Source organism: Labrus bergylta, chromosome 2 (assembly GCF_963930695.1).
Source record: "Labrus bergylta chromosome 2, fLabBer1.1, whole genome shotgun sequence".
NCBI classification, from domain to species: Eukaryota; Metazoa; Chordata; class Actinopteri; order Labriformes; family Labridae; genus Labrus; species Labrus bergylta.
In genome coordinates this window covers 22,620,160-22,646,304 of record NC_089196.1, presented here as the reverse complement: position 1 = coordinate 22,646,304, position 26,145 = coordinate 22,620,160, and the positions used below count along the sequence as shown (strand labels likewise).

At 38.9% G+C, this 26,145-nt stretch overlaps 2 protein-coding genes and 1 non-coding gene across 4 annotated transcripts; all 3 read left to right on the top strand.

The window, feature by feature from the left end:
- Positions 1–490: 490 nt before the first annotated feature.
- septin5a (septin 5a) lies at positions 491–21,119 on the top strand. Of its 2 annotated transcripts, XM_020643882.3 has the most exons (12): positions 491–773; positions 920–933; positions 15,603–15,693; positions 15,920–16,006; positions 16,831–16,954; positions 17,067–17,201; positions 17,565–17,682; positions 17,858–17,959; positions 19,198–19,294; positions 19,387–19,522; positions 19,749–19,851; positions 20,817–21,119. In XM_020643882.3, the coding sequence occupies exons 1-12, from the start codon at positions 728–730 to the stop codon at positions 20,877–20,879; spliced, it is 1,116 nt and encodes a 371-aa protein (XP_020499538.1). In that variant the 5' UTR covers positions 491–727; the 3' UTR covers positions 20,880–21,119. The 2 variants fall into 2 exon arrangements, with proteins under 2 accessions (XP_020499538.1, XP_020499537.1); XM_020643881.3 differs by lacking the exons at positions 491–773; positions 920–933 and adding an exon at positions 13,384–13,756.
- On the top strand, positions 17,256–17,327 carry trnae-uuc (transfer RNA glutamic acid (anticodon UUC)). Its single transcript has one exon. It is a non-coding gene; the product is annotated as a tRNA-Glu (tRNA).
- Positions 21,120–21,259: 140 nt separating the features above from the next.
- gp1bb (glycoprotein Ib platelet subunit beta) lies at positions 21,260–25,994 on the top strand. The gene is made up of 2 exons (XM_020643883.3): positions 21,260–23,671; positions 24,142–25,994. Exon 2 carries the CDS (start codon positions 24,154–24,156, stop codon positions 24,766–24,768), a length of 615 nt encoding a protein of 204 aa, XP_020499539.2. The 5' UTR covers positions 21,260–23,671; positions 24,142–24,153; the 3' UTR covers positions 24,769–25,994.
- The last annotated feature ends 151 nt before the right edge of the window (positions 25,995–26,145 follow it).

The following is a 26,145-nucleotide window of genomic DNA, read 5'->3' as shown; positions in this document are numbered from 1 at the left end:
TTATGTAGCTTCAACAGTTTCCCAAAAAAGCTTCTTTAGCTTTAGATTTTTTTAACAGGAGGCTATCCGTTATTTTAAGCCAACTCTGTTAGCGGTTCTTTATTTTCTATTCACTTCAGTAAGCTTTATTGTTAATATTGTTGTATTGTTTGTTATTATATGCTTTGGTAATATTGTCACATTCATGCCAATGAAGCTTAGGCCTAGTGAACAGTTTTTTTTTATTATTGTAAGCTCCTCCATACTAACACAATTCAAAGGAAAAAGGTTTCTGCTCTCTCATTTTTAGAAGTTTTTATGCTACTTCTTACAGCTCGTGTATCATTTTTGTATCATCATCTTTTTTTAGATTTATCAGGCAGAATGCGTGGGACCAAATAACATAGGCTACATAGGCCTACTGAAAATACTATTAGACTACTCTGGGGACTGAATCCCAAGATGTCTGACTTGAAGATTTGAGGTGCATCAAGTAATGTGTTATTGATGTGTGAGGTTGTTGTTTTGGTCCAAGCCCACCTCATGGCTCCTGGTGCGCTCCCTGCTCATAGTAAACTCAGCAGCAGTGAGACTGGCCAAAGAGTGCTGCGAGGAGGAGGCGGGGCTTACATCTGTCAGCTCGGCCCGCCCTCCTGCTGTCTGTTCGGGGTTTGGAAGCGAGGCGAAGGGGGGGCTGCTTTCTGTGAGCCGTCGCTTCTGTAATATCGAGGGAGGCAGAGCGGTCAACATGACGAGCAACATCAGGTACAAGAGCCGGATCCCTGTCAAAACAGGTGAGCGTGGTTTCTGGATTTTGTTTTCAGCTATATGTCATTGGGAGAGCGATGCAATGATTGCTTCATGTGTTCTGTGTCCCTGGGCGTCGCTCTGCATCCCTGCACCTGCGCCTCCTCCCGATCCATCCTCTGATGACCAATAGATGAGAACACTGAGGTAAGAGACACCCATTTTTATAATCATTTAGCCTTTTTTTTTTTTTTTTTTTAAATGGCTTTTATAATGCATTCATGATACCAGGCCGTTTTTCAAGGCGGTGTCGCATTTCACGGCCAATGCTTCAGCAGCATCAGCAGCAATATTTGCGTTTCAAAATCGCATATTTTCGCTCATATTTGCTATGTGCCTGCATGTTCAATAAACGCAAAAAGGCTCTGAGAGCAGCCATGCCATCACAGGCTGAGCTGTGATCAGCAGACTGACAGGCGGAGAGGGGGGGGTGAGGTTTCATTTTTAGACGCGTATGTGGAGCAGGCCGGCGAGCAGCCAACATGGTCCTCTAACGGCAGCATCCATCCTCTCCTCTCCGCGACCCACCGCTACACTGTGCACAATTATCAGCGATTGTCGGTCACTGAGTCCACCGGATGACTGATCTAATCGTCAGGGTTGCAGCAGCACGACTCGTGATTAAAGTCGTCTACCTTTAATAAACCCTTCCCGAGCATTGTTCAGCTCAGAAACACAGCTGCCACATGAGCCTTCAGGGGAGGTCGCATCTCTGATGACCCTGGACCTTCCTCCTCCCCCTACTTCCTCTCTTCCTCTTCACATGCGGAGTGTCTGCTGACTGTGGAAGAGTATTTGCATGTGCTGAGCCTGAGTGTGCTTGGATCATTCAGCCAACCTGATTGTTAGTGAAAATGGGAAAGAGGAGAATAGAACAACAAATGAATACTTCTATAGATATCTAGTACAAAACCATTCTCTTTACAGCTGCCAATTTATCATATGTTGCTGTTGGTTTAAGAATTCTTCATAGGTCAGTTTTGACAGATGTGTTGTTGTTGTTGTTGTAGTTTTGTGTCATTTGAAAACTGCAGTCTGTGTTTATGTTGAATTGGAACTCAAACTCGTAAGTGCTAGCTGTATGGACGAAACAGGTATACAACCTTTAAAAATGACACAATACACCTGAGAATCCCCAAAACCTACAGCCTTCAAAATGAGCAACAACCAGTCTAAACCTTTGTGAATCATTGTCAACTAACATTATGGCTTTTATGAGGATATGATTTATTGCTGTTCTGTTAGAATGAAGAAGTGTACCTTACTGACAACTATGTACACACACAAGTGTTTACCACCCTAAATTCACATTTTCTTTTGCACCTACAGTCAGTATGGGTAGTTGTCCGGCTTAGAAGAAGTTTTGAGATCTTTTTATGAAATGAATGTACGAGCAAAATAAATAAGACTCTTATTACAAGTAGAAGTCTTGCTTTATAATAGTTGTATAACATTTTCACGTAAGGATCAAACGTGAAATTCCTTATTAGGCGTCACAGAAGCCTTCTGAGCAATATTTTTCGATCACATTTACAAGTATTTTTTGAGGAGGTGTCCGCACATCCAACTATCTCAGGTAGATGCACACTTCTCTTGCTGAGTATCACCAATTTAGAGGGATGGAAACGTTGTGATTGTGATTTCGAATAAATTGGTGATACTTAGCAAGAGTACTATGCAGCATTTTTCTTTTTTCAAGTGAAGTATTTTTTTGGAAATGTTCTTCATTTAGAAACCAATCAAAAGAACTTAAATGTAGGCGTATACAATTTCAGAAAATCGCCCTATACCTTGAAAGTAAGACTCAGTAAAGTACATTTGAATGTAGGTAAAACTGGATGCTGCTTTGCCTATGATGGTTTTTACCTCCTAAATTACAAAAATAGATTTACATGTCGTAGAAGGCCTTGTAACAAAGTGAGCTCTATTATTAATGAGGAACACTTTTTACAAACTGCTCTTTATACATCTTGCAGTAGTCTTTTAACCTGGTAAAGTACAAAGCTTTTTTTAGTGTTCTTAGAGTCAAATTTGTACAGTATTTTGCCACCTTAGTGATTTTTGTCCTCAACCGCCCCCTCACTGATGGCCAATATAAGCTGTTCATGTTGCAAACAGATTTGCCAGAAATTCACAATTGGACAAAATCCAATAGTTGAAATGATTGCATGCTCTCTCTCTCTTTCTCTCTGTCTCTCTCTCTCACACACACACACACGCACACACGCATGCACAAGCTTAGATTTCTCAAAAACCTGGATTAGTATGATTGTTGCAGGGTGTAATGCTTTCAGAATCTGTATCTCCAGTGTGTGCAGGCATACTGACAATGACCTCAGATCACAGTTAAAACAGCTGTTGTCTTTTCAATGTAATATTCATGCACTCATACTCAGTATTTAGACTATGATACAGTTCATACACACCTTTTGCTTTATCCAGTAACCCTCCCACATACTCTGTTGAAGCTGACCCTCATGGTCACTTTGAAAAAAAAAAAACACTCACTCCTAATCCTCCTGGCTGCGGAGGAGGAGGAAGGAGAGTGCTGGAAATAAAAAAATGATCTTACTCGATGTGACTGTCTGTGAGCTGAGATCATGATTGCTGAAAGAATCGTAACTGACTTAGTCTGAATCTTAAATCAATATTTTCCCTTCTTTCTCCCCTTCCTCTTTCCACTTTATTATTTTCACTCTACATCATGGAGCATAAGGGTTACGTTGCCGGGCAACAGGTTTAAAAAAAAAAAAAAAAAAAGAAGAAAATCAATTTTCAGTACTTCTCTGAAGGAGTGCACGGCACCATGTGACCTACCCACAATCCTGTGTTGTGGTTATTCTCTGTGTGTGGTAGGGTATTCTCTGAATATCAGAAACTACAATCAGAGCTTCTTTTTTTACTTGAGAAACATCCATGTACTCAGTGGAGCAGCCATGGATCAAATTTAGCATGATCCACATCCAGTATAATACGGTCATATGATAAAAATATCCCATCCCACCTGACCACATTTTTTTTCACAGCCATAAATTAACATAGCTGCTTTGATTATCTTAATAGTATTAATAATAATAGCAAGCATTTCTTTGCAAAACTATCTCCTGAAAGACTCCTATAGTAGCTTATAACATCAGACATGTGTGACAATTGAGACTCAGGAGACAGTTTTTTTAAACCTTTATTTAACCAGGTAATTAACCCACTGAGATCACGATCTCTTTCACAAGACGGCAGCATACATCATAATAAATATTACATGATTAAGAAACAGTTTTAAAAACAATAAGTTAAGAGCAGACAATTACAATGTGCAAATCCGTTCACAGATATAGTGCGGAATCGTGAAGATTAAGGATTACAGTTCAAATACGCAGGCAGGCAGGCAGGCACCAATGGTCTCGCGTTTTTTGTCTTTTAAGATCGAGTGAAAGGCTTCAAGCGAAATTAGATTTGCAATTTTCGAGTCATTTTGGAGAAAGTTCCATGCAAAGGGAGCAGCAAAATTAAACGCTCTTTTCCCGAGCTCAGTTCGGACACGAGGAACAGACAGTTTAAAAAACGTCACAGGAAGGCAAGGCAAAGTGGCTTCTGGTTCTTTGGTGGTATGAACATGTATACAAAGGAACTAAACCAAGAAGGGCTTTATAAATAAGACTCAGCCAGTGTATATACCTGCACGCCTTCAAGGACAGCCAATCAGATTTCGTATACAGGTCACAGTGATGAGTAAGGCGTCTACAACCTTGAAGAGGAATCCTTCCTCTACCTCTTCTCTTTTGTTGTTCAGATGGATTAGCCTTCTCAGATAATGTTAGCTCGTTTCTGGTCTGCAGACCCTCGAGACTAAGGTAGTTTCAGTGACAGCGTATTGACATTCACAATTGAAAACCTTTTTGATTTTTGCTTACATATTATTCCAGATGAATTGTTACATTTGATCTCTATGCCTTGGCTATTAACGACTCAGCTGTTCATGAAGCATGCATTTTAAGAAAGTGAAAACAAATTCAAGATAATTCTGTTGAAATATCAGAATGATCAAACTTCGTTGTCACATCTGTCTGAGCTGTCGTGACTGTCGGGATGAATCAGATCAGTGGTCACATAACGTCCTGGTTAAACAGAAGTTGAGTCAGACGCATGTTCACTTAACATACAACTCAATTCTCATTTCACCTCCCACTTCGCGCTTCCCTCCTCTCGCTACTGAAACACGCTGACCAGCTGTGCGGACCAGGAATAGGCGTACCTTTGGGGGGGGGGATGCTGAAACTGGGATTTGAACCCCCTGTGGCTCCATCTTTTCAGCAGAATAGAAAAGTTATAAGAAGAGCAGGAATAAGAATTCTTGTTCTTTCTTTTCCCTGATAATTCTTTGATACATTAATCAACAGTTTTGTGTCTTCTAGCAGCTTCAAGGTTGCAAAATAATCTTATTCCACACTTTATGGCAGGTTTAGCAGCTTAGAAGCTCTGTGATGTTTACACAGAGAAGCATTCATACCTAACACCCAGAGTCCCATCATGGCTTCATTCAACTCTTGATGTCTTTTTTAACATCTGATACACAAATTCAGACTGATATATTCTATATTTGTTACTTCTTTGAAAATCTTGAATATTCACAGGATAAAAAAAAAAAGTTCCCTTGTTGTAACTGTCAGCCTGTCACGTGCTGCGTCAAGATTTTTCAGTTCACACACTTCAGAGTGTAAAAGTGTGACGTAGATCGTGCGTGATTTTGTTGACTTGTGTTAACAAAGTGTGTTTGAGCCGCTGACAGTGATAATACAGCACTGTTGGCGGCTCTGTGAGGTTGGGGTCCCTCGAGCTAAATTCCAATGTTAGTAAGCTAAAATGCAAATTCTGACAAGGATAACAAGCTGATACATGTTTCTAGCATACAAAATGAGATCATACAAAATGTTTAATCAAACCAGTGTAGAAAAATTAGTCTCCAACAAAGTGAATACATACTCAAAACAGCAAAAACGTAATAACCTGTCTGTATAATCCTGCAGTACTTTAACGTTGCGTATGAGACAGTAATCACAATAACCTACTTTCCTGAGTATCATGCTAGAAGAAGCAGCTTCTGTCATCTTTGTGTGCTGCTGTGTTTTCTACAAGCTTTCTTTGCAGTGTTTTTCCTCTTTGACAGACTGTGTTGTTCTTCTTCTTCTTCAGGTGTTTGAGGAGTTTATACCCTGCAGTGTGTTCCCATGTTCCTAATTAAGTTTCTTCTTGCAGGAAACATGCATGTAGCGCCTGTGATTCACTGGAGCGTGTTTCTGTTTTGTACCTGAAGCAGCTCACCTCCCTTTTCCTCCTTGGGTTTTATACATAACGCTGCTGCTGTGCTCGTCATGCCTCAGCTCTGAATTTCAAGAGGCTTTTAAAAAAGTAACTGGAGGCTGACTGACCCACATAGCAGAGTCTTTAAAAAATTGTTTTCGTTGGTCTCGATATGTTTGGGATTACAAGTTCTTTTGAAAAAGGGATCAGGGGCTTTGGCGGTTACCCAACAAAGGAATTAAGAATGATTTCATAATTGTTCTTGCCCCAATCAACAGCAAGGACTTTGTTATCGTATTTTAATTAATCACACTCAATGCACATATTTTGAATCGAAAAGGAGGTTCCTTTTCAATTCCCATCAAAGCACAAAGTTGGAGTTATTCCATATGCTTCTTGAGCTTTTCATTTTAATCTCAGCCTTAAAACAATTTAACAATCTTGATTCAAGGTCCAATTAATCACTTATCCAAAGCTGCTGACTTAAAACACGTAACATTTTTATCAGCATATTGGGTCATTTGTCATTAAGCTGTCGATGGTCATACTTAATAATATTATGAGCCTGTAAAAGATTTCTGATCTTTGTTGGCCTGAAAGTTAATCTCAGTACTTCAGTGTGAAGCTCTTGAATCCACTTTGGCCGATAATTTAAGAAGAATTGATTTCATGCAGTCAATCAGTTAACCCTTGAAAACAGATGGAGATTAAATTTACAATTCAATCATCAACTGTACTTTTATTGTTACCAAACCCCATAAAGAGCCAAACTAACAGTCCTCATACTCTCTGACCTCACTACTATACCAGAACAGACTCATTTCTACTTAGAGTATTAATCCCTCAAAGCACATTAATAATATATCTTTTCATTTGCTTAAACAGCTGGTCACTGTTACTCAAACAGGATAAACTGTACTTTTGCTGAGGGCTATTTCAAGCTGTGAGTCGCATTTAGTTTTCTAGTGATTATAAACAGAAGTGGGACAGTGTGTGTTGAATTATTGAAATTGAATAACAATGTGTTTCTCACTGGCAGAGAGAAATGAGAGTTTCAACTCAGATTAATTCATTGATGGTTGGAGGACAAGTTGTGTTCTCGATTCTTTATTTTACTGAATGACAAATATTCAAGGATATTACATGTTTATAAATATAATTCAAGGTTATCGCCATGCTCCCTAAAGGGTCCATTGTCATTGAATAAACGGATGTTATAACTGGGCTTCTACTACAGAGAGTCCTTCAGTGACTGTATTGTTGCCTGAGCATTTTCATGCTGTCAGATTAGCATGTTAAAGACACAAGTGCACGCAGGCCTTTGCATCTCCATGGAGAGAAAACAGACGAGGGGAGGGGGACTAAAGGTTCTTTATGTTGTTTTTTGTACCCCTCTCCTTCTGTCTCACCCATCCTCACTCCTCATATCTACCCCTTATCTCTCCCCCCTACCCTTTTCGCCTCACTTACTGGTGGGCAGACAGCAGTTTAGTCAAAGTGATCGGGGCTAATGTGTGAAAGTGTCAGCTGGACGACTGGGAGACGCAGAGAGTCATCAGTAAAGGTCATCGCTCTTCACTGCTGCATCACTCTGCGGTCTGAAACACACCACACAGTGAAAAACCCAGTAGTTGACACAATTTCACAAGATCAGTGTGAGTCTGCACTCTGCACCAGATGGAACAGGCGCGAAGGTCCCTGACTCAGTACTCTGAATACTTATAAACACCAGTTATTCCTCTTTCACTAATGTAGATTTTGGAGAAAATTGGTTGTGGAGAAGCTTGCTTCAGGCGCGGCTCTACGAGGGTGCAAAAGGTTGCGTTGCACCCTCATTTTAAATTTCTGCACCCTCAATTGAATGGATGCAAGATAAATAAAGATGTGTTTTTTTTTACAATAGGTCATCAAGACTTTAAAACGACCACAGTGACTCAGATAATGTTTATTAAATGATCTGATGGTCATGACAGGTGCATGCGATCTGTCGGTTCCCTGAAGACCACATGACAGGACCCATAACATCTTTGTAACTGTAACTGCACCCCCTTTAATCTCAGATGCACCCTAAGTCATTTTGTTCTAGAAGCTGGCCTTTCTTTCACACTGTTGGAAAATAACACTCTCCTGAAGTCTCTTTGAAATGCTTTTTAAAATAGATAGATCAATAATCATTAGATAAATGTTGTTTTGTATAATGTGCTGAGGGGTTTTGCTGCTACAGACCCATTTGTTAAGTCTTTATCAGCAGTTTGTCTAATATTAACGAACTTTAGATACATGAAGTATCAAAGTAAAGCTATCTCATTCAGACAGAACAGTCACCACTTATGTGAGCATCATCACTGTATTCAAGTATTTTTATATTCACCAAACCGTAAAAAGTGTCCTCGTAATGTTGAAATCAATGTGTGCGATCAAAGAGCTGCCGATAGACTTTTATTTTAAAGTAGTTCTAGTCATTTAATGCCTCTATTTGAGGAAGATATTTTGCTCTTCCTGTGCACACTGAACTGTGCTGAAAATAGAACACGTCACCATGGATACTCCTCTAATATTGTCTCGTAGAAACATGCTAACCAGTGAAATTATCTGAAGTGATTCTGTCGTTTGCACATCTTCAGTCTTCTCACGGAGACTTAAAATGTTCAGACGTCTTTCTCAGCCTGACTGTGTTGTGCTGTCTCCTCACTGCAGCCTCTTTAAAGTGTTTGGCAGCAGGGAATGATGGGTACTCTGCTGGTCCAGAGTCATTTGGATTAGATTTTGTACTTGTATGTGTGTTTGTTTGTATGTGTGTGTGTGTGTGTGTGTGTGTGTGTGTGTGTGTGTGTGTGTGTGTGTGTGTGTGTTTGTGTGTTTGTGTGTTTGTGTGTTTGTGTGTTTGTGTGTTTGTGTTTGTGTGTGTGTGTGTGTGTGTGTGTGTGTGTGTGTGTGTGTGTGTGTGTGTGTGTGTGTGTGTGTGTTTGTGTGTGTCCTAGCCGTGGAGTGAGCTGCTGGGGCCTTTTGAGAGTCATTTCCTGTAAACTATGATTTTGTATGAGTGAGGGGAAGAAGCTGAGCGCTGCCTGCTGAGGGACTGGATGATGTCTGGACCCTTAGTTAAATCAGCTCAACTGTAACATATTGATCCAGTGACAAAGTGACTGTCCGCGTCATGGGGCAGCATTTAAACACTGGAATCATATTCTGACTGTGAAGGAGCCTCTTTTTATACTTCCTTTACACAGAGAGCTCAAAACATTTTGCCCATGGTATGTTGTTGTGCAAATGACAGACAGTGGGCAGTCAGCAGTTGTTTTTGACTTGATTTAAGGTTTGTTAAAAATGTAAACAAAAGTATGGTAAAATAACTAAGTAAAGTGATTTTGAGAGCATTAGAAATAAAATAAAATAAATAGTAGATAATTAATTAGTTGATTGACAGAAAGTAACAAAACTATGTTGAGTCAAAGATAGGCCCCATTTAAAAATAAATTCTCATTAAATCCACTTATATATGATTAATGATTATATATATTAAATATGATCTTGTTTCTGTCTTCACAGGGACGATTTCAGCTTTATTTCTTTGTTGGTCAGACAGACGGATGCGATTTGATGAGGTCATTTTTGGTTTTGCTTTAAGAAAACATTTCATAGGATAAATAATCCTTAACTACAACCTCAGTTTGAAACTGACACATGTCTATCCAGTATTTATAACGCTGAAGCCACAAACTGGTCAGCTTAGCGTAGTTTAGCATAAGTGCAATTGGATTAAACAGATACAAATCTTCTCACTAACATACTCTCATATTGACAACAAATATCTTGTTCACTTAATCTGTTAAAACAAACATACAGTGAACAGCGGTTGTTTGTCAGTTTAAGATGAGCAGTTATTTTATATTTTTAGTGAAGACTTATAACGGCTGTCTGTTTCCCCATTTCAACTTTTTTTTACACGACTGAGGCCAGAAGAAACTACAAGAAAAATGATGAACTACACTGCTTTAAAAACATGCACAAGGAAAGACAAAGAAAACAAGAACGTTCTAATCCCTTTCATTTATTCTCAAAGATTAATCCTCCAATGGCCCCTCGTTCAAAATCTAATCTTCTCATTAATAGCAGATATGAGTTATATATCATGTTATGAGTTTATTAATATTTAACTCAGAATGACGTACAATTATTAAGAAATCAACAACAGTCACAACTTTCTGGATCCACTTAGTAATGACAGAATTGAACATAATGTTGAATTTGTCAGTAACAAAAGAAGTGTGACTGTCATGATAACATGTGCTTTGTAGTGTGTGTGTGTGTGTGTGTGTGTGTGTGTGTGTGTGTGTGTGTGTGTGTGTGTGTGTGTGTGTGTGTGTGTGTGTGTGTGTGTGTGTGTTGGAGAGGGGGACAGCTGGCAACTGAGAAAGGAAAGCTGGAGGGGGGGGGGGGGGTGAGTGAGGGGTAGGTGGGGGGGTGAGTGAGGGGTAGGTGGGGGGCTTTTCTAATGCCATTTCAAGACATCTGTTCCATTCTTCTTTTCAGATTGACCCCTCCATGCACGCACACACACACACACACACACACACACACACACACACACACACACACACACACACACACACACACACACACACACACACACACACACGCTCTTTAATGTCTCTATCACAACGCTTCATCTTCATCAAGCACCATGACTAACTTTTGCATCTACACCACGAGGACTGACTAACAGGCTCATTTGATCCCCTGAGAAGCAGCAGTACACCCAGACCCTACACGTTCTGCTGATTTGAGTCCTCTGTCTCCCCCCTGTGGTGTGGAGGGGAACTGTAACATCCTTTACGTGGCATCACCGCCGGGTGTGCCAACTTTTGAAAAGAAAAAAGAAAAAACGGTCTTTTATTTCAAAGACCATTTAGGTTCTGTTGCCCACATCATGTATGAGTTGGACACACCCATCCACACTCTCTCTCACACACACACACACACACACACACCACTGTCACATCTGGAAGCAATTGAGTGTAACCTCTAAGAGCCGTGTACCTCTTTCACCTCTACACACACACACTGACACACACACCCACACACACACTGACACACAGTTAACCAAAGGAGACGACATGGTGACTGATCTTCTTTACATCCTTTTCATTAAAGTCTAGACCAGAGCTACACAAACTTTTTTAAACTGTTGAATCCGTCAGTGTCCACCAAACATAGACACACATGTACAAAGCTTTCAGCTGAAGGTTGCACCAGGATTTATTTAAACTTAATTGTTTATTTGCTTTTTTTTCCCCAAGAGTTCCATGAGATTAATGTCACCCTCCTGATGCCTCTTGTGTGGCTCCGCCCAAAGTTTGAAAATATAACTACAAGCACCTTTTAAAGCAGCTTTATTTACACATTAAATGTTATTAGCCAACCCTAAAGGTTATGAATAACAAGTTATTTAGCTTTGGATGTGCTGTAAGGTTAACTTTGTTATATTTGGATAAAGCTAGGCTTACTCTAGCCGCTAATGCTTCTCAATTTAACACAACTGCATTGTTATTGAAATTTGAGCATTTGCAGTAAACATATTTGCAGAGGTCGGAATTTATCTTAAATATTATTTCATTATTATTATTTCAAGTGTAATGGGCGGGCTTTCAGACCATTTCAGGCTGCAGATGAAGCTAAATATCAGTTACGATCAGAATAATTGGTGCAGATTTCATGTTGAAAAAAGCCCTCCGTTTTGTATTTATTTTGGATTCAGGAGAAACGTGTTGCAAACATGTGTGGTGTAAAACATAAAGAACAGCAGATGGACATTAAAACCGAGTTCAAGCTCATAAGCTCTCTGATATTTGTTTATTTATCTCACTTTATTTCAATATCGCACATCTAATATTTTATACATCGTACTTTCCAAATGTTTTTTTGTTTTTTTACTGTTTATGCTTCACTAAAATGTGGCTCCTAGCTGTAAGGTCATATTTGAGGTAAATGCATGACAGCAGTGTCCATCATGCTCCAAAAAGAACAATAATAAACTTTTCTGTCCACATTCCTTCTTTGTTTGTATTTGTATTTCATGGGGTTGCTCCTAAGTGATGTGTTGTTTTTGTATCAGAGGGCTTGCATCACGGTTAATGTTAAATACTGAAGTATCATTAGAGTGTGTCACAGGTAGAGACGTTTCATACAGTCAGCAGAGATGTATACATAGATGTACAATAACAACTTTGCTCAAGTTCCTGACCTACAAATAGTTAACTTTCTGGCTTGTTAACCACATTAATGAAAGTTGTTAGCAGTTATGCCTAAATACATAAATCCTCTAAACTACTCAGATATTTTCATTTCACTGATTGTTTGAGGACAAATGAAGTCAAATGAATCAGTATTGGAGGAGAGTAGAGTACCAACAACAAATGCAGTTTTGTGTGTCAGTACTTTTGTTTACTTCTTTCTTATCCTGTTACTTATTTCAAAATCCCTCAGATTAAACTTTTGAACTTTGGAGGGACGCAACCACAAGCAAAGGAAAAGATTCTACATCTTAACGTCATACTCGGATCTTTAAACCAACTCCACCTTAAGCAGCTACAACAGATCTTCACACACACACACTGATATATTAACATCAATCACTGCAGCGCTTTGTCACTCTTAGGGGCCACTTTGATCACGTTTGATCACAGGTCCTCTCTGCTTCGATTTAAGTAGAGTTTTATTATCAAAAGCTTGAATGCAGTATTTTTATTTGTAAAAGATCATTTCTACGTTGATTCATTTCTTCTCTTTCTCCTCTTAAGACTCTGTAATCCCCTGGTCTAGACAGTTCTGTTCAGCTCAGAGCATTCACTGAACACAATGACTGACACGTTTATTTACTGAATAATCTGATTGTCTCACTTCACAGGCCTGAACTTGCAGCCTCTGTGTCTTATATGTGGTGTGTTTCTGAGCCACACTGCAGCTTTTCTCAATGTCAAGTTCAAACTAGTTGTTCTCATTTTCTTGACTTTTCACCCTGAGGTCAAAGAAACATCGACACTCTCTGACTGCTCCCTCTCCTTCTCTCTCTCTCTCTCTCTCTCCCCGCGAGCTGGTGGTCACTTCTCTCAGTGCACAGTTTTATTTTTCAACTGTCGGAGCTGGGGGAGGGAATCCAGGCTGAATGAATGAGTTTCTTTTAGACCTTCTCTTCTTCCATCCCTCCCTTGTTTCCTCCCTCAAATTGCCACCTCTTTTTTACTCCCTCGCTCCGTCTCCCTCCCTCTCAGTTAGAATTCCTCCGTACCTGTCTGAACAGGGAGAGTCGGGCGGCTGCAGGGCAGAGGGGAAAAAAGAAAGTGAGAAGGCAGGGGAAAAAAGGAAGTTAAGGTATTCAAGAGAGGGAAAGTAGGAGGAACAAAAGGTGAATATTTAAAGAGCGACAACAGGACAGAGGGGTGTTAGAGACGACTTGGGAACAGACGGGGGGAGTAGGGAAAGACTTTATCAAGATCTTGGGGCTTGGAGCTTTCTTTTTCCTGTTCCCTGCTGGGCTGTTTTCAAGTTTTTTGAGACCCGTGGCTATTTTTGTCAGTAAGTGTCGGAGTGGTTTGGGATGGATGCCATCATGCTGCAAGAAAAACTTGTGGAACGACTGCTGTGCCCACGAGTGAGAACAGCCAGACAGAAGGTAAAAAAAAAAAAAAAAAAAAAGATGGATGTCTTTTGGGGGAAATGGTGAAAAATATGAAGAAGATGACAGACGTAAAAACAGAGAGACTTTTAAAATGCTTAAACTCAACGCCTTCACACCTTTAGATTTACTGCCAGCATCTTTGAGAGTTCTCTCGTCCTCTCTGTGGAGGTGTTTGCTCTTGTGATACGGCTTCATAGTGTCAGAGATGTTTTTACTATTACTCATTGATTTCTCTTCAGCTTTCTCCTCTCTCTCTGCTCTTGCTCTCTGGCAAGTGAACACTGTCCATTTGCACCGCCTGTGTGTGTGTTTTTTTTTTTTTTTGTAAACACAATCCTCACCCGAGGCGACTGTCGGAAATGCCTGTGACAAGTTATGACAGAATATGAGGACTCTGGCTGTGTCTTTGACTTGTGTGTTTGCACAGTTTAAAAAAGAGCCTTTCAGGTCTGTTGAATGAAGCTTCTGTGTGTGTGTGTGTGTGTGTGTGTGTGTGTGTGTGTGTGTGTGTGTGTGTGTGTGTGTGTGTGTGTGTGTGTGTGTGTGTGTGTGTGTGTGTGTGTGTGTGTGTGTGTGTGTGTGTGTGTGTGTGTGTGTGTGTGTGTGTGTGTGTGTGTGTGTGTGTGTGTGTGTGTGTGTGTGAATGCTCTAGCAGGCTTCGAGCGTGTATTTATATCAGCGTGTACTGTAGGTTGAAGATGACGTCCTGCCAGATTCAGCACTGAGACTTTCTGTCTGACAGAGACTGGTATCCTCTGGTTCTCTTTGTGTTTTACAGTTTTTGTGGGAAGTCTGCGACACTGGTTATTCTGGGGCTGTGCACGAGTTGTAGATTTTCTCTGTTCGAGACGTCGACTTTCTGTTGTGGTTTACTTTTTATTGACTCAGACGCTGCCAGATACATTTCGTTTCTCTCATTAGAAACCCTCTGAGCTCTCTCACAGATATTTACTGTGCTTCTATTTATGAGACTTTTATATTTAATATGTATTGTAGAGCTGTAACAATTATAATGAATGATACTCAGTTTGTTTCCTTTATATCTCGAGCAAAACCTGCAGATAAAATGTAGTTCTTATTTCTCAGGTGTGAGGATGCTCTACTTTATTTTCAAGTATTCAGTGGCAGTGCTTCAATTGGAACAGTTTATAACACAGATTTGAAAATACTCCTCTCCAAAAAAGTCATACATTCATAAAGTTTGTAAGCGATAGAATCAAAATAAACATGAAGTTCCAATAGGTGAGAGTGCGCTCATTATGTATAACAGCCTTTATTAGTATTAATTATTAGATTACAGTTATTGATGCACTTACCCAGACAAGATTCACTTTAACAGCCTCAATTTTACAAAAAAAGTTTGTATTTTGTATTAATGAGCTCAGTCTACTGAGTTAACAGGAATCCAACATTTTCAGATGAATGTAGCAGAGTCCATATGATTTAATTTACCTTTTAACTACAGAGGCGTAAAACAAACTGGCAGACATTTGATGTACTCAAAGGAACCTCAAATTGTACTTAAGCAGACTAACATTTGGTAAATGTATTTCTTTACATCCATAACAAGTCTCTATACAATACATTCAGTTGGTTGTTAAAACAATAACTTTTGGTTTCCAACAACAGAGATGATGGGTTGTTGTTTTTTGTTATTTTTGTACTTTCAATCGACCAGACAATATTTTGTCTGATAAACATTTTAATAAGTGAATAATTGTTTGGCTCTGTCATAAATCCTCAGCTTAACAAAAACATACTCGTAGCCTTTATTTCATTTTGCCTTTTGATACTAAATATCTCCTTCTTCTTCTTCTTCTTCTCCTGAATTTTGTTGCAGGAGAAACAGTATGTGGGATTCGCAACTCTGCCCAACCAGGTCCACAGGAAGTCTGTGAAGAAAGGCTTCGACTTTACTCTGATGGTGGCAGGTCAGTTTGTGACGTGATAACAAATATACTCGACTTTAGACTCATTAACAAGTTTATAAAATACATCTAACTTAAAAAACATGCATGTTAAATTGCTCTCAATGAAGTACAAATTAGTTTTCAGGAGGTGTTGTTTCAACTTCATGATTATTATTGAGGCCACAGTTTGTGGATTGTTTGTACTTTACTAAAAACAAGTTTCTAATCTTCTAATCTCTTACCCCAGGGGAGTCTGGTATGGGTAAATCCACCCTGGTCAACAGCCTGTTCCTCACAGACCTCTACAAAGACAGGAAGTTACTGAATGCTGAGGGTGAGTCGTCATGCTCTTTATTATCTTTCTCTATCTCTATTCTTGTTGACGAGAGTCTGTCTTTTATTTAACTTTAAAGTTGTCGCCCAGTAGAAGTGAAGAAGTCATTTTCTTATTGATTGAAGTTTAACATTTAGTGCAGCTGTGACTGCTCAATCAGGACAGAGGCTTACCAATGTGTCTCATTTTACTTGTCCAGAAATAGTCACTTCTGGCTCCAAAAAGGATAACTGTGACAGCCAAGATGACTTGTGGCTTCTAAACTCTCGTCTGTGAAACAATAGGCCACGTCAAGGTGGCTGTGTCCACTTCTTACATACAGTTTATTTTTAAAATGTCATCGATATGTTTTCAGATTTTTCAGTTTCACTCGATTTTAACAACTCAAATGTCTAAAAATGATTTGATTACAACTTGAATTCTAAATGAAATGTCTCAAATATCAGCAAGCTAATGGTTATTATTAGTTAGTTAGCTACACAGCTGCTCCACCATTAATTACCATAGTCGTTGAAAATATTAAATTAAAGCTACTCTGCAATAAGTCACCTGTTTTTAAAGGAAAGAGTTGGGAAAAGTGTTTATTTTGATCTGTCATCTGTCATTTGATCTTTAACAAAATGCAAACAAACAGCATTTGAATATGAAGTTTTATTAGAAAAAAAGAGTTATGAGTCAAATGAATGTATCTTAATTATATCCATCAATGATGTCACTAATGCTGAAGCCATGAAAACAGTACAAACCCTGAACTACCTCATCAGGATTTTCCTCGCACCATTAACAGACTTGACATTCATCCTTTTTGTGTTGATGTTGTGCAGAGCGCATCAACCAAACTGTGGAGATCATCAAACACACCGTAGACATCGAGGAGAAAGGAGTCAAACTCAAGCTGACCATTGTTGACACGCCGGGGTTCGGAGACGCCGTCAACAACAACGAGTGGTGAGCTGGAGAAACTGATGATCTAATCTGACTCAGCCTGCTTGTTGAATCCTCGGAGCATGAAGGGGATGCTTATTCAGTCTATGTGTGTGTTCGTGTGTGTGTGTTCTAGCTGGAAGCCCATCACAGACTACATCGATCAGCAGTTTGAACAATACTTCAGGGATGAAAGCGGCCTGAACAGAAAGAACATCCAAGACAACCGAGTGCACTGCTGCCTATACTTCATCCCTCCATTCGGACATGGGTAAGAACACACAGACGCACACACACATACGCACACACACACACACACAAATGGTCCCATATGGTCTAGCGGTTAGGATTCCTGGTTTTCACCCAGGCGGCCCGGGTTCGACTCCCGGTATGGGAACTTGATTTTTTTTTTGTGTGTATTTCGGCCTATGTTTGTGTAGCATGTTAACTAGACAGAGTGTAAAAAACAAATTTCCCCTCGCGGGATCAATAAAGTATACATTATTATTAAAATGAGACCAAATAAACAAACCTTATCTGCTTTTAGATTTTCTGCACAGAATCCTTCAACTTGCTGTTTTTTAAGGACTTTAGTGTCTTTTCTCTCACTTACGGTCTTGATTTCTCTCCTCAGTCTTCGTCCAGTGGATGTTGAGTTCATGAAGGCTCTGCATGAAAAAGTGAACATCATCCCACTCATCGCAAAAGCTGACTGCCTCACACCAAACGAGATAAAGAAGCTCAAAGACCGAGTGAGTCCCAGAACTGCAGCCCTGCTACAAGTCTGTCTGTGTGCAGATTGTTCACTTCTTTTATCTTTGTATTCTTACCTCTGCTGTGTGTGTCTGTGTGTGTGTGTGTCTGTGTGTGTGTGTGTGTGTGTGTGTGTGTGTGCATGTGTGTGTGTCTGTGTGTGTGTGTGTCCAGATACGAGATGAAATAGAGAAGTTCGGGATCAAAGTGTACCAGTTCCCTGAATGTGACTCTGATGAGGATGAAGAGTTTAAGCAGCTTGACAAGGAGCTGAAGGTGAGTCAGATGCCTGATACAGACTCCACTTCATTCAAGACTCACTGAAGGTGGAAGTAACTAAAGCCACAGACTGGGGTCATTGCACCTCTCTGAGGTTTCTTCTTCCAGGAAATCATCACGAGACAAAATCCATCATCATTTATTTTATTATTATTTAGATGTTTTAGATGATATACTTTGTCAGCATAGTCATGTGAATTTAAGTAGTGTACAGTTTTATATCTGATTTAACCCTATATGACCCCATACAGTATGCTTGTACTGGTATAGAGTTAATAATGATAATACATTTTATTTATAACACCATTTACATTTGTGGCTAATCTTTAAGAGCAACAAATTATGCTTTATATCAAAATAATTCATCATATCTTATGGTTGTGTTTTCAATCAGCCCACTTGTTCCATCTTTGTTAATCACTTTGTTCCTAATGCTTCATTGTTGTTTTATTTCTGTTTTCATGAGTCATTTTAACAAACACTAATGTTTCACAAACCTCAAAAAACCCAACAGTGAACCTTCAGTTAACACATAGATGACGTTTTTTTTTTTAGTATAGAACAAATTCATAACAAATGTTGTCTCAAGACAATTTACAAAAAGAGCAGGTCTACACCTCAATCTTTGTTTTATTCTTTACAGAGACCCAGATAGAATCCGCCATGAGTACAGCACTTGGCAACATTTAGCAAATTAACAGAGGCAAGGAGCTTTGAAAGTGGGATAGAGAGCGATGACAAAATACACAGATTGAAAAAGTCGAACAAACAGAGCAACAAAAAACCAAACCAGTTAATACAAACTTATGGATAGAGTGCCAATAATCATTTTAAAAGTCTGTGTAATATAAGCAGGAAAAGCCAAGTAATAATGAAACACTGATCATGATATTAATAACAGTTTAAGTCAATAGGTCTAATTTAAGGGTTTACAATGATCATAATTTGAAGAAGGACTGATAATATAAATTGTGTCAGTTTAACCCTTTATGTGATCTACTGCTGTAGTGTAGCGTTTTCAGCATGAATCCACATATCAGCTGGGAAAATCTGAGCAGGGCTTATAAACACCCGACAGTCTCAACCGTTACAGTAACTCGTCTCTGAGCTGCTCAGAGGCCTTTTGTGTGTGTGTTGAACTGTGAATATGTACCAGGTCCCAGCTTGCTCACGCAGCATTCTCTGGATTGATAAGAGATCATAAAAACAATGCACGCTCTTGTCTGTGTGTGCAGGAGTGCACCCCGTTTGCTGTGATTGGCAGTAACACCGTGGTGGAGGCTCGGGGGCAGAGGGTGAGGGGGAGGCTGTACCCCTGGGGCATTGTGGAAGGTACGATCATGAGTTATTACTCAATCATCTGAATGCTAATTTGACACAGTTTGAATGGCATGACTTTATTATTCTACGTGTTCCTTTATCAGTGGAAAACCAGTCGCACTGTGACTTTGTGAAACTGAGGAACATGCTGATTCGCTCGCACATGCACGACCTAAAAGACGTAACCTGTGACGTCCACTACGAAAACTACAGAGCACAGTGCATACAGGAGATGACCAGGTGAGTGTGAGAACGATAACACCGGAGAGGGAGAGAGTGTTTTGTAAACGTCTCAGATAACTGCTGATGTTTACAGATTTCCATACAGACTTTTCTGCTTCTCACGCTGTCTTCTTCTTCTTCTTCTTCTTCTTCTTCTTCTTCTTCTTCTTCTTCTCCTTCTTCTTCTTCTTCTTCTTCTTCTTCTTCTTCTTCTTCTTCTTCTTCTTCTTCTTCTTCTCCTCAGTAAACTGGCCCAGGACAACCGTATGGAGAGTCCCATTCCCATCTTGCCAATCTCCACTCCTGACGTAGAGACTGAGAAGCTTATCAAAATGAAAGATGAGGAGGTAAGAAGCAGCTTTGTTTCTGTTTCACAGAACAACAACACATTAGATTTGTCCGACAGCTTTAGTTTCTTTTATTCAGATAGTTTTATTTTCCTCCTGTCCAGAATGTTCTGTACTGCTGATATTTGGTGGTTTTATATTTACATGTTTCACGTTAACTAATGTAGTAGTACATATGATACATATATGAGGGTAGAAATGCCATTTCAAATATCTCAAGGCAAATAGTTGCCTTACTTAATTTGCATTGTTGTATCTGTGGATAGTGAAAACAACCGAGAGACACATAATCTAAATACAAGATGAATAAAATGACACAACAATCAATAGAAATGTAAAATACATGAAAGATCAACATTCAAATTTATTAACTTAGACTAACCCGAGAAATGAGAAAAAATATTAAGTATTTGCAGAAACTTTTATATGTCAGTGTCCTCTGAAAAAAACACACACTCACTAATTTTATTATCGTCTGTAATAAAATACAGATTATACATACAAACTTTGGAGTCCCAATAATAACAAGTATAAACAGTTTACATTCTTCTATTATACCTTTATTACAATCTGCAGTGAGACATTCATGTGGACACTGTGTGCCCCAAAATTATTACACAATATGATAAAGTGTACGGCCTATTTTATTAAACTGATAGATAGTGAGGCATCCTCTGAGTCCCTTCAAAGGTTAAACATGGGAAGAATATCCGACTTTGTAAACAGTATTATTCTGACTGAAATCATATATCTAGCCAGTATTCTTGGATGCAAATGTGGGTATTTATTTAAATCAACAGCCGTGGTTTTTATCTCTTAGGCCATAGTCTGTATGAATGTTGAATCTATTCTAAGATTAAATACAGATTAGCATAAGATTGAAAGCATCACATGATCAAACTGTTTGAGCTGTTAATAATGTATTTATGTTGAGACTTAAAGCAAATGTTCCTCCCTGTCTGCAGCTGAAGAGGATGCAGGAGATGCTGAATAAGATGCAGCAGCAGATGCACGATAAAGAACAGTGATGTCTCTCCCGGGGCTGCAGCGCCCCCTGCTGTTTCTCCTCTGACAGTGAGACCCTCAGACGATGAACATGGATTAGTGTTAGTGGCAACTGTTGCTGTGCATTTCTCCTCAGTTTGGTGCTTTGTATAGTTTGTCTGCCTGGAGGGTTGTGTGTCAGAGGGTGTTTTCATCTCTGAAACTATCCACATGCCCATTTTGAGCCCCACCACCCCACCCCCGCTGTGATTTAACAGTCTTAACATATATAGTATAAATGCCTAATTTAAATTACTACTCAGTGTATCTAATTTATAAATGCAATGCTTAACCTTTTGGATATTTTGTCAGGGTATGAACATGCGTGCTACAACTTGTTTTGTAAAAAAAAAGATTTGGGTTGTTGGTGATGTTTCAATCTGAACATGGATATTGTTTTTTATCATGTGTTTGTGAGTGTGTGTTTGAGTATGTGAGTTTGTGTATCTAATGAAATTTCCTCCAGTATCAGCCAATTATCCGTCCACAAAACTTCTATTTGTCCTTTTGACCTTATACTTTGTTCTCAGATCCTCATAAAAACCTTCATGTGACATTTTTTTCACAAATGGCAACTCAAAAGAATCTCTCCCAGCATATTTTACATGCTGGCTGAGCTGAAAATGCACTTACTTGCCAGTGGCTTACTGTGAATGGAGAGCCTCAGAGAGGGTCACTGCAGTGCAGGATGCATGTACGAGCATGCTGTCATTATTCATGTCTGCTAAATGCTGAGGGCCTATTTTTACTGCTTTATAGTCAATGCCCTGTGCTTGTATTTAAAATGCTTCATGCCCTACAGTCTGCTTTGTCGAAAAAAAATGAAAGATCAATAACAGGGAGAGAATACTGTGTCTATGCTTTTGTTCTGATTTCTCTCCTTAAAGGTGAGCTGCTGCCTCCTGCCAGTGAAGATGTGTAACGTGAGTGTGAATGGAGACTATTTCAGAGTGTGTGTGTGTGTGTGTGTGTGTGTGTGTGTGTGTGTGTGTGTGTGTGTGTGTGTGTGTGTGTGTGTGTGTGTGTGTTTGCTGATGCTGAAGAACAGTACATATTTTGCCTGAAGGTTGTGAGCTCAGCCTGTTCCCCGTTTATAAAGGTGTGACAAATAAACACTTGTTTCTTGTCCCTCTGGCTTCACATGTTTCTCTGATGATTACACGTCATTCATCGACATCCAGTAGTCTTAGTTCAACATCCTCTGTCATGTCCGGCTGTCAGAGTCTGAACTGCAGAGCTCTGAGTCTGAGCTGCTGCGGGAACGTTATCTGCTGATTCATGTTTATCTTCTGCAGCCACTCTTCCCCTTCTCCCCAGACACATCATCATCTCCCTGACAGTCAGAGGAGACACGAGCACAAAAACAATTATTATTTAGTTTTATTTATTTGTTGAATTCATTGATATGGACAGTGCACATTAATTCACATATCAGTAATAGGAGTCAATGTAAATATTTAGGAATATCAAGATAGCTCAATTTAATCCGTAGTCCTAAAGCAGATACTTTATATTAGGAAAGATAGAAATATCATTAATTTACTCATAAATGTTTTATTCCTAATATTTCATAGTGGAAAAAGTACTGAAGTCTTGTACTTTCATAAATATTCCACTAAAGCAATGTAAAAAATATTCTCAATCAGAAACTTATTGCGTGAAAAAGTTGAACAACAAATTATGGATTAGTTGTCAACTATAAAATTAATTGCATTTTTGGCTTTGGGAGACTGATCAACATTTTAACCTTTTTTCCTCCTTTTTTGTTTTTGATAAAAAACACTAAATCAAATAATTAATCCATGGATTGACAATAATAAAGGTTATCTTCCAATTCAGCTCTATAAGCATAAACGATCACAGTGAAGTACACAATAATGCTGCATAATCATCTGGTATCCGGTATCTATGAAAAGATACAGGACGGTATTTCAAACAAGAGCAGCAAGTTTCTAAAGGGCTTAAATATGGCTTATTAACATTTGAATCATACAGTTATAATTTAATTATTTTGAACTTTAAGTCTGTTTAACCTATTTTATCTTAAGCCCACACAATGAGGGAAAAAATGTGATGGGCAATACTATTTTGGATATTATGATAATGATATAAAGTGGGATAAATAAACTAATACTAAAGAATCTGATGTTTCTTGTGAATTCAAAACAAATCAAGCATTTTATACCAATAAATTTGCAACAATTACTCTGAGGCTAGCTGGTAGTTAGCTGGAGTTTCATCTGGCTGCATGAAAATGATGTGAGGGCATGTAAAATGTACACATGCTGTGAAGTGCTTCTTTACATGGATACATTTTCTAATATATTGCAATAAATGAAGACGTCTGCGATGGGTTCACTATGAAAGTTCATGTTGCGGTTAACGATAAAATTGTGATTCATGGTGCAATGAATCTTGTGCTTTCTTGTACATTTTCAAATAACAAATTTAGCAATGACAGAGTTGTAATCCGATCTGAGAACTCTGGATTATGAGCATTTAATATAAAACACTGAATATAGGTGTGTGCTATTTTAACGCTGTCTTCTTTAATTAAGTCAACAGTTTTCCTGTAATTCCTCAGGGGGAAAAAATTCAAGATAGAGCGTCTGCAATACTTCCTTTGTTCAGTTTGAAGCTTGTGCTTGTGTGTGTGAGCGTCTCTCTGTTCATATTTGACACTTATCAGTGAGAGCCAGCTGCTGAACGCTCCCACACACACAGTGACTCGACCATTAGAAGCACAGTCGTCTTCTGAAGACACACAGCTCTAAAGGTAAATGAATTTATTAAGACTTTTTAGCTTTAGCTTTTTTCACTTAATTAAACACATATTTGAGCCACTTCAAACTTTTTTTTTTTTTTAAGCAACTTTGTACCTGAACCACAGTATACCTTGGGGAACATTAGTTATGTGCAGCACTGGAGTCAAAGGAAAATAAAGTGTCTCATACTGTATCATATGGTATGGTATGGTATCGTACGGTATCATATCATATCGTAGGACAAAGTTTGCATTCAACATTCACATACATAAGAAATCTCGACATAATAGTAAAATACCATACCAGACACCATTTTACAGTCAAATAACTTATTTGACTGCACTTTAGTTTTAACTACGGGACTTTAACTTGTAGTGAATGTTTTCACAGCGTGCTATTTCTTATACTTTTCAAAGGATTTGAATATTTCTTACACCACTGCTTGGATGAAAATGAATAAAATATCTTCTCTTCTGTCCAGTGATCTGTCACCATGAAGGGATTCCTCAGTCTGCTTCTCATCAGCATCTCATCAGCATCAGCATGTCCTCACCTTTGCACCTGTCATGGAAGCCAGGTGAACTGCAGCAGCAGATCTCTCACCTCCTCCTCTCTGCCCACTCGTTTCCCTGCTGGAACCACCGAGCTCTACCTCCACAACAACGTGCTCACCCACCTTCCCAACGAGGTCCTGGACAACCTGCCCTCCCTGCGCTACGTCTCCCTTCACAACAACTCCTGGGTGTGCAACTGTGGAGTCCTCTACCTGCGGGCCTGGCTGCTCAGTCATCCTGCCAGCCTAAGGTCACACGTGGGCGTGAACTGCAGCTACCCACCCGACCTGAGAGGACGGCTGGTGGTGTATCTAACCGAAGACGAGGTCCTGGAGTCCTGTCACTACCGGTACTGTGACCTGGCTCTGGCCTCTCAGGTGTGTCTCGTTGTGTTTGTGATGGTGCAGGCGGCTCTGCTGGTGGCTCTTATCGTGTTCCTGAGGAGGTTTGAGAGGCTCTCCAGAGAGGCGAGGAGGACCAAGGAGGAGAGCTTCACACCCGGGGAGGGTCAGAGGGAGAACTACTACAGCCCTCTTAAGGACAGCAGGACCTGAGATGAAGCTGAGATGTGTTTGGTTGTTAGATTTAACTAAAGAAAAAGAGCAATTAGTAATTTAGACAGATGATTAGATAGAAAAAGTTGCTCACAAGCTTTTTAAGTTTAAATACAATTCAAATTACCTTTTAATCCACAAGCAGGTTAGACTAAAGCAAAAACATGAGTGAACTATTAGAGAAATAGAAAATGCAGGGAGCGTTTCTGGACAATACTGAAGCTGTTCTGTTGGCTTTTGCTTTACTTTGTGAGCGTACTCTGTGTGTAGACAACTGTAAACCCTACCCTTGTAGTAGACTTGTTAATGAAGATACATGTATATCATCTTTAAAAACAGTGAACACTTGAGCATGCCTGATATTGGACTTTGAGGAGATAGCACTGATATTATTTTATAACCTCCCTGTTACAGTATACTGTGTGATATTTATGTCAAATAATTGATTAGGCTTGATTAGGAACTTGATAAGGATATCTTAAATTTGGCTAAGAATCATAACCATCTATATGTGTACTGAGCAGGCCATTCTGTAGTTTAAAAAATGAACTTGTCATTGAGGTTAACTAATTACCACAGAGATATTTCTGGCTATTCTGTTCTGTAGTTATCTTATCAACCATGTGCTAAAACTTATACATCTGTGTTTTAGCTGATATCAGGTGACATAATATGCATTCATTTCACTCCCTCTCATCAAACCCTTTTTTAAGTGGCATTATTACATTAGGACACTCCAGTTTTCAAATTAACTCTGATATGTCAAAAACATGGACTGTCTTTGCCTTAGCCAAAAAACAATGTGGTTAACAATAAATCATGTAGTTTTCCAAAGCTTTAGGGTTAAAAACTTCCAATGGTAATCCTTGTGTAGCACCTTGAACACCTGTGAAGTTAAATAATACTCTCACCTGAAGTCTGAGAAATGGTTATTTTATGTGCATATGATGTCTGGAAGATGCATACATTTTTCTACTTAAAGAAGATGTTTAATCTTGATATGAAGTTGTGTAACTTTTTCAATTTATATGTATTCCAGTTTTGTCAGGGGGAAAAAATAATTAATTTTTGATTATACCTTGTTTATGTTAGACCTGAGTCAAATTTTATTGAGAAACTCATTTATTTCACATTGTATGACTTTAATGTTTATTCCTTTTAACACAATTGCAAAAGCAAATTCTTACTTTATGAATCAAATAAAACAATAAATCTAATGGGAACAACTGAGTGGACTTTTTTTTTTCTGTCTAATGGAAAGACAAAATAGTGAGTTGACATTTTATTGATTGATTTTACGCTAGATTTAAAACCTTTTTTTCTATGAAAGTTTTTGCTTTTCACAAAAAATAAATATATACAATTTTATATACAATT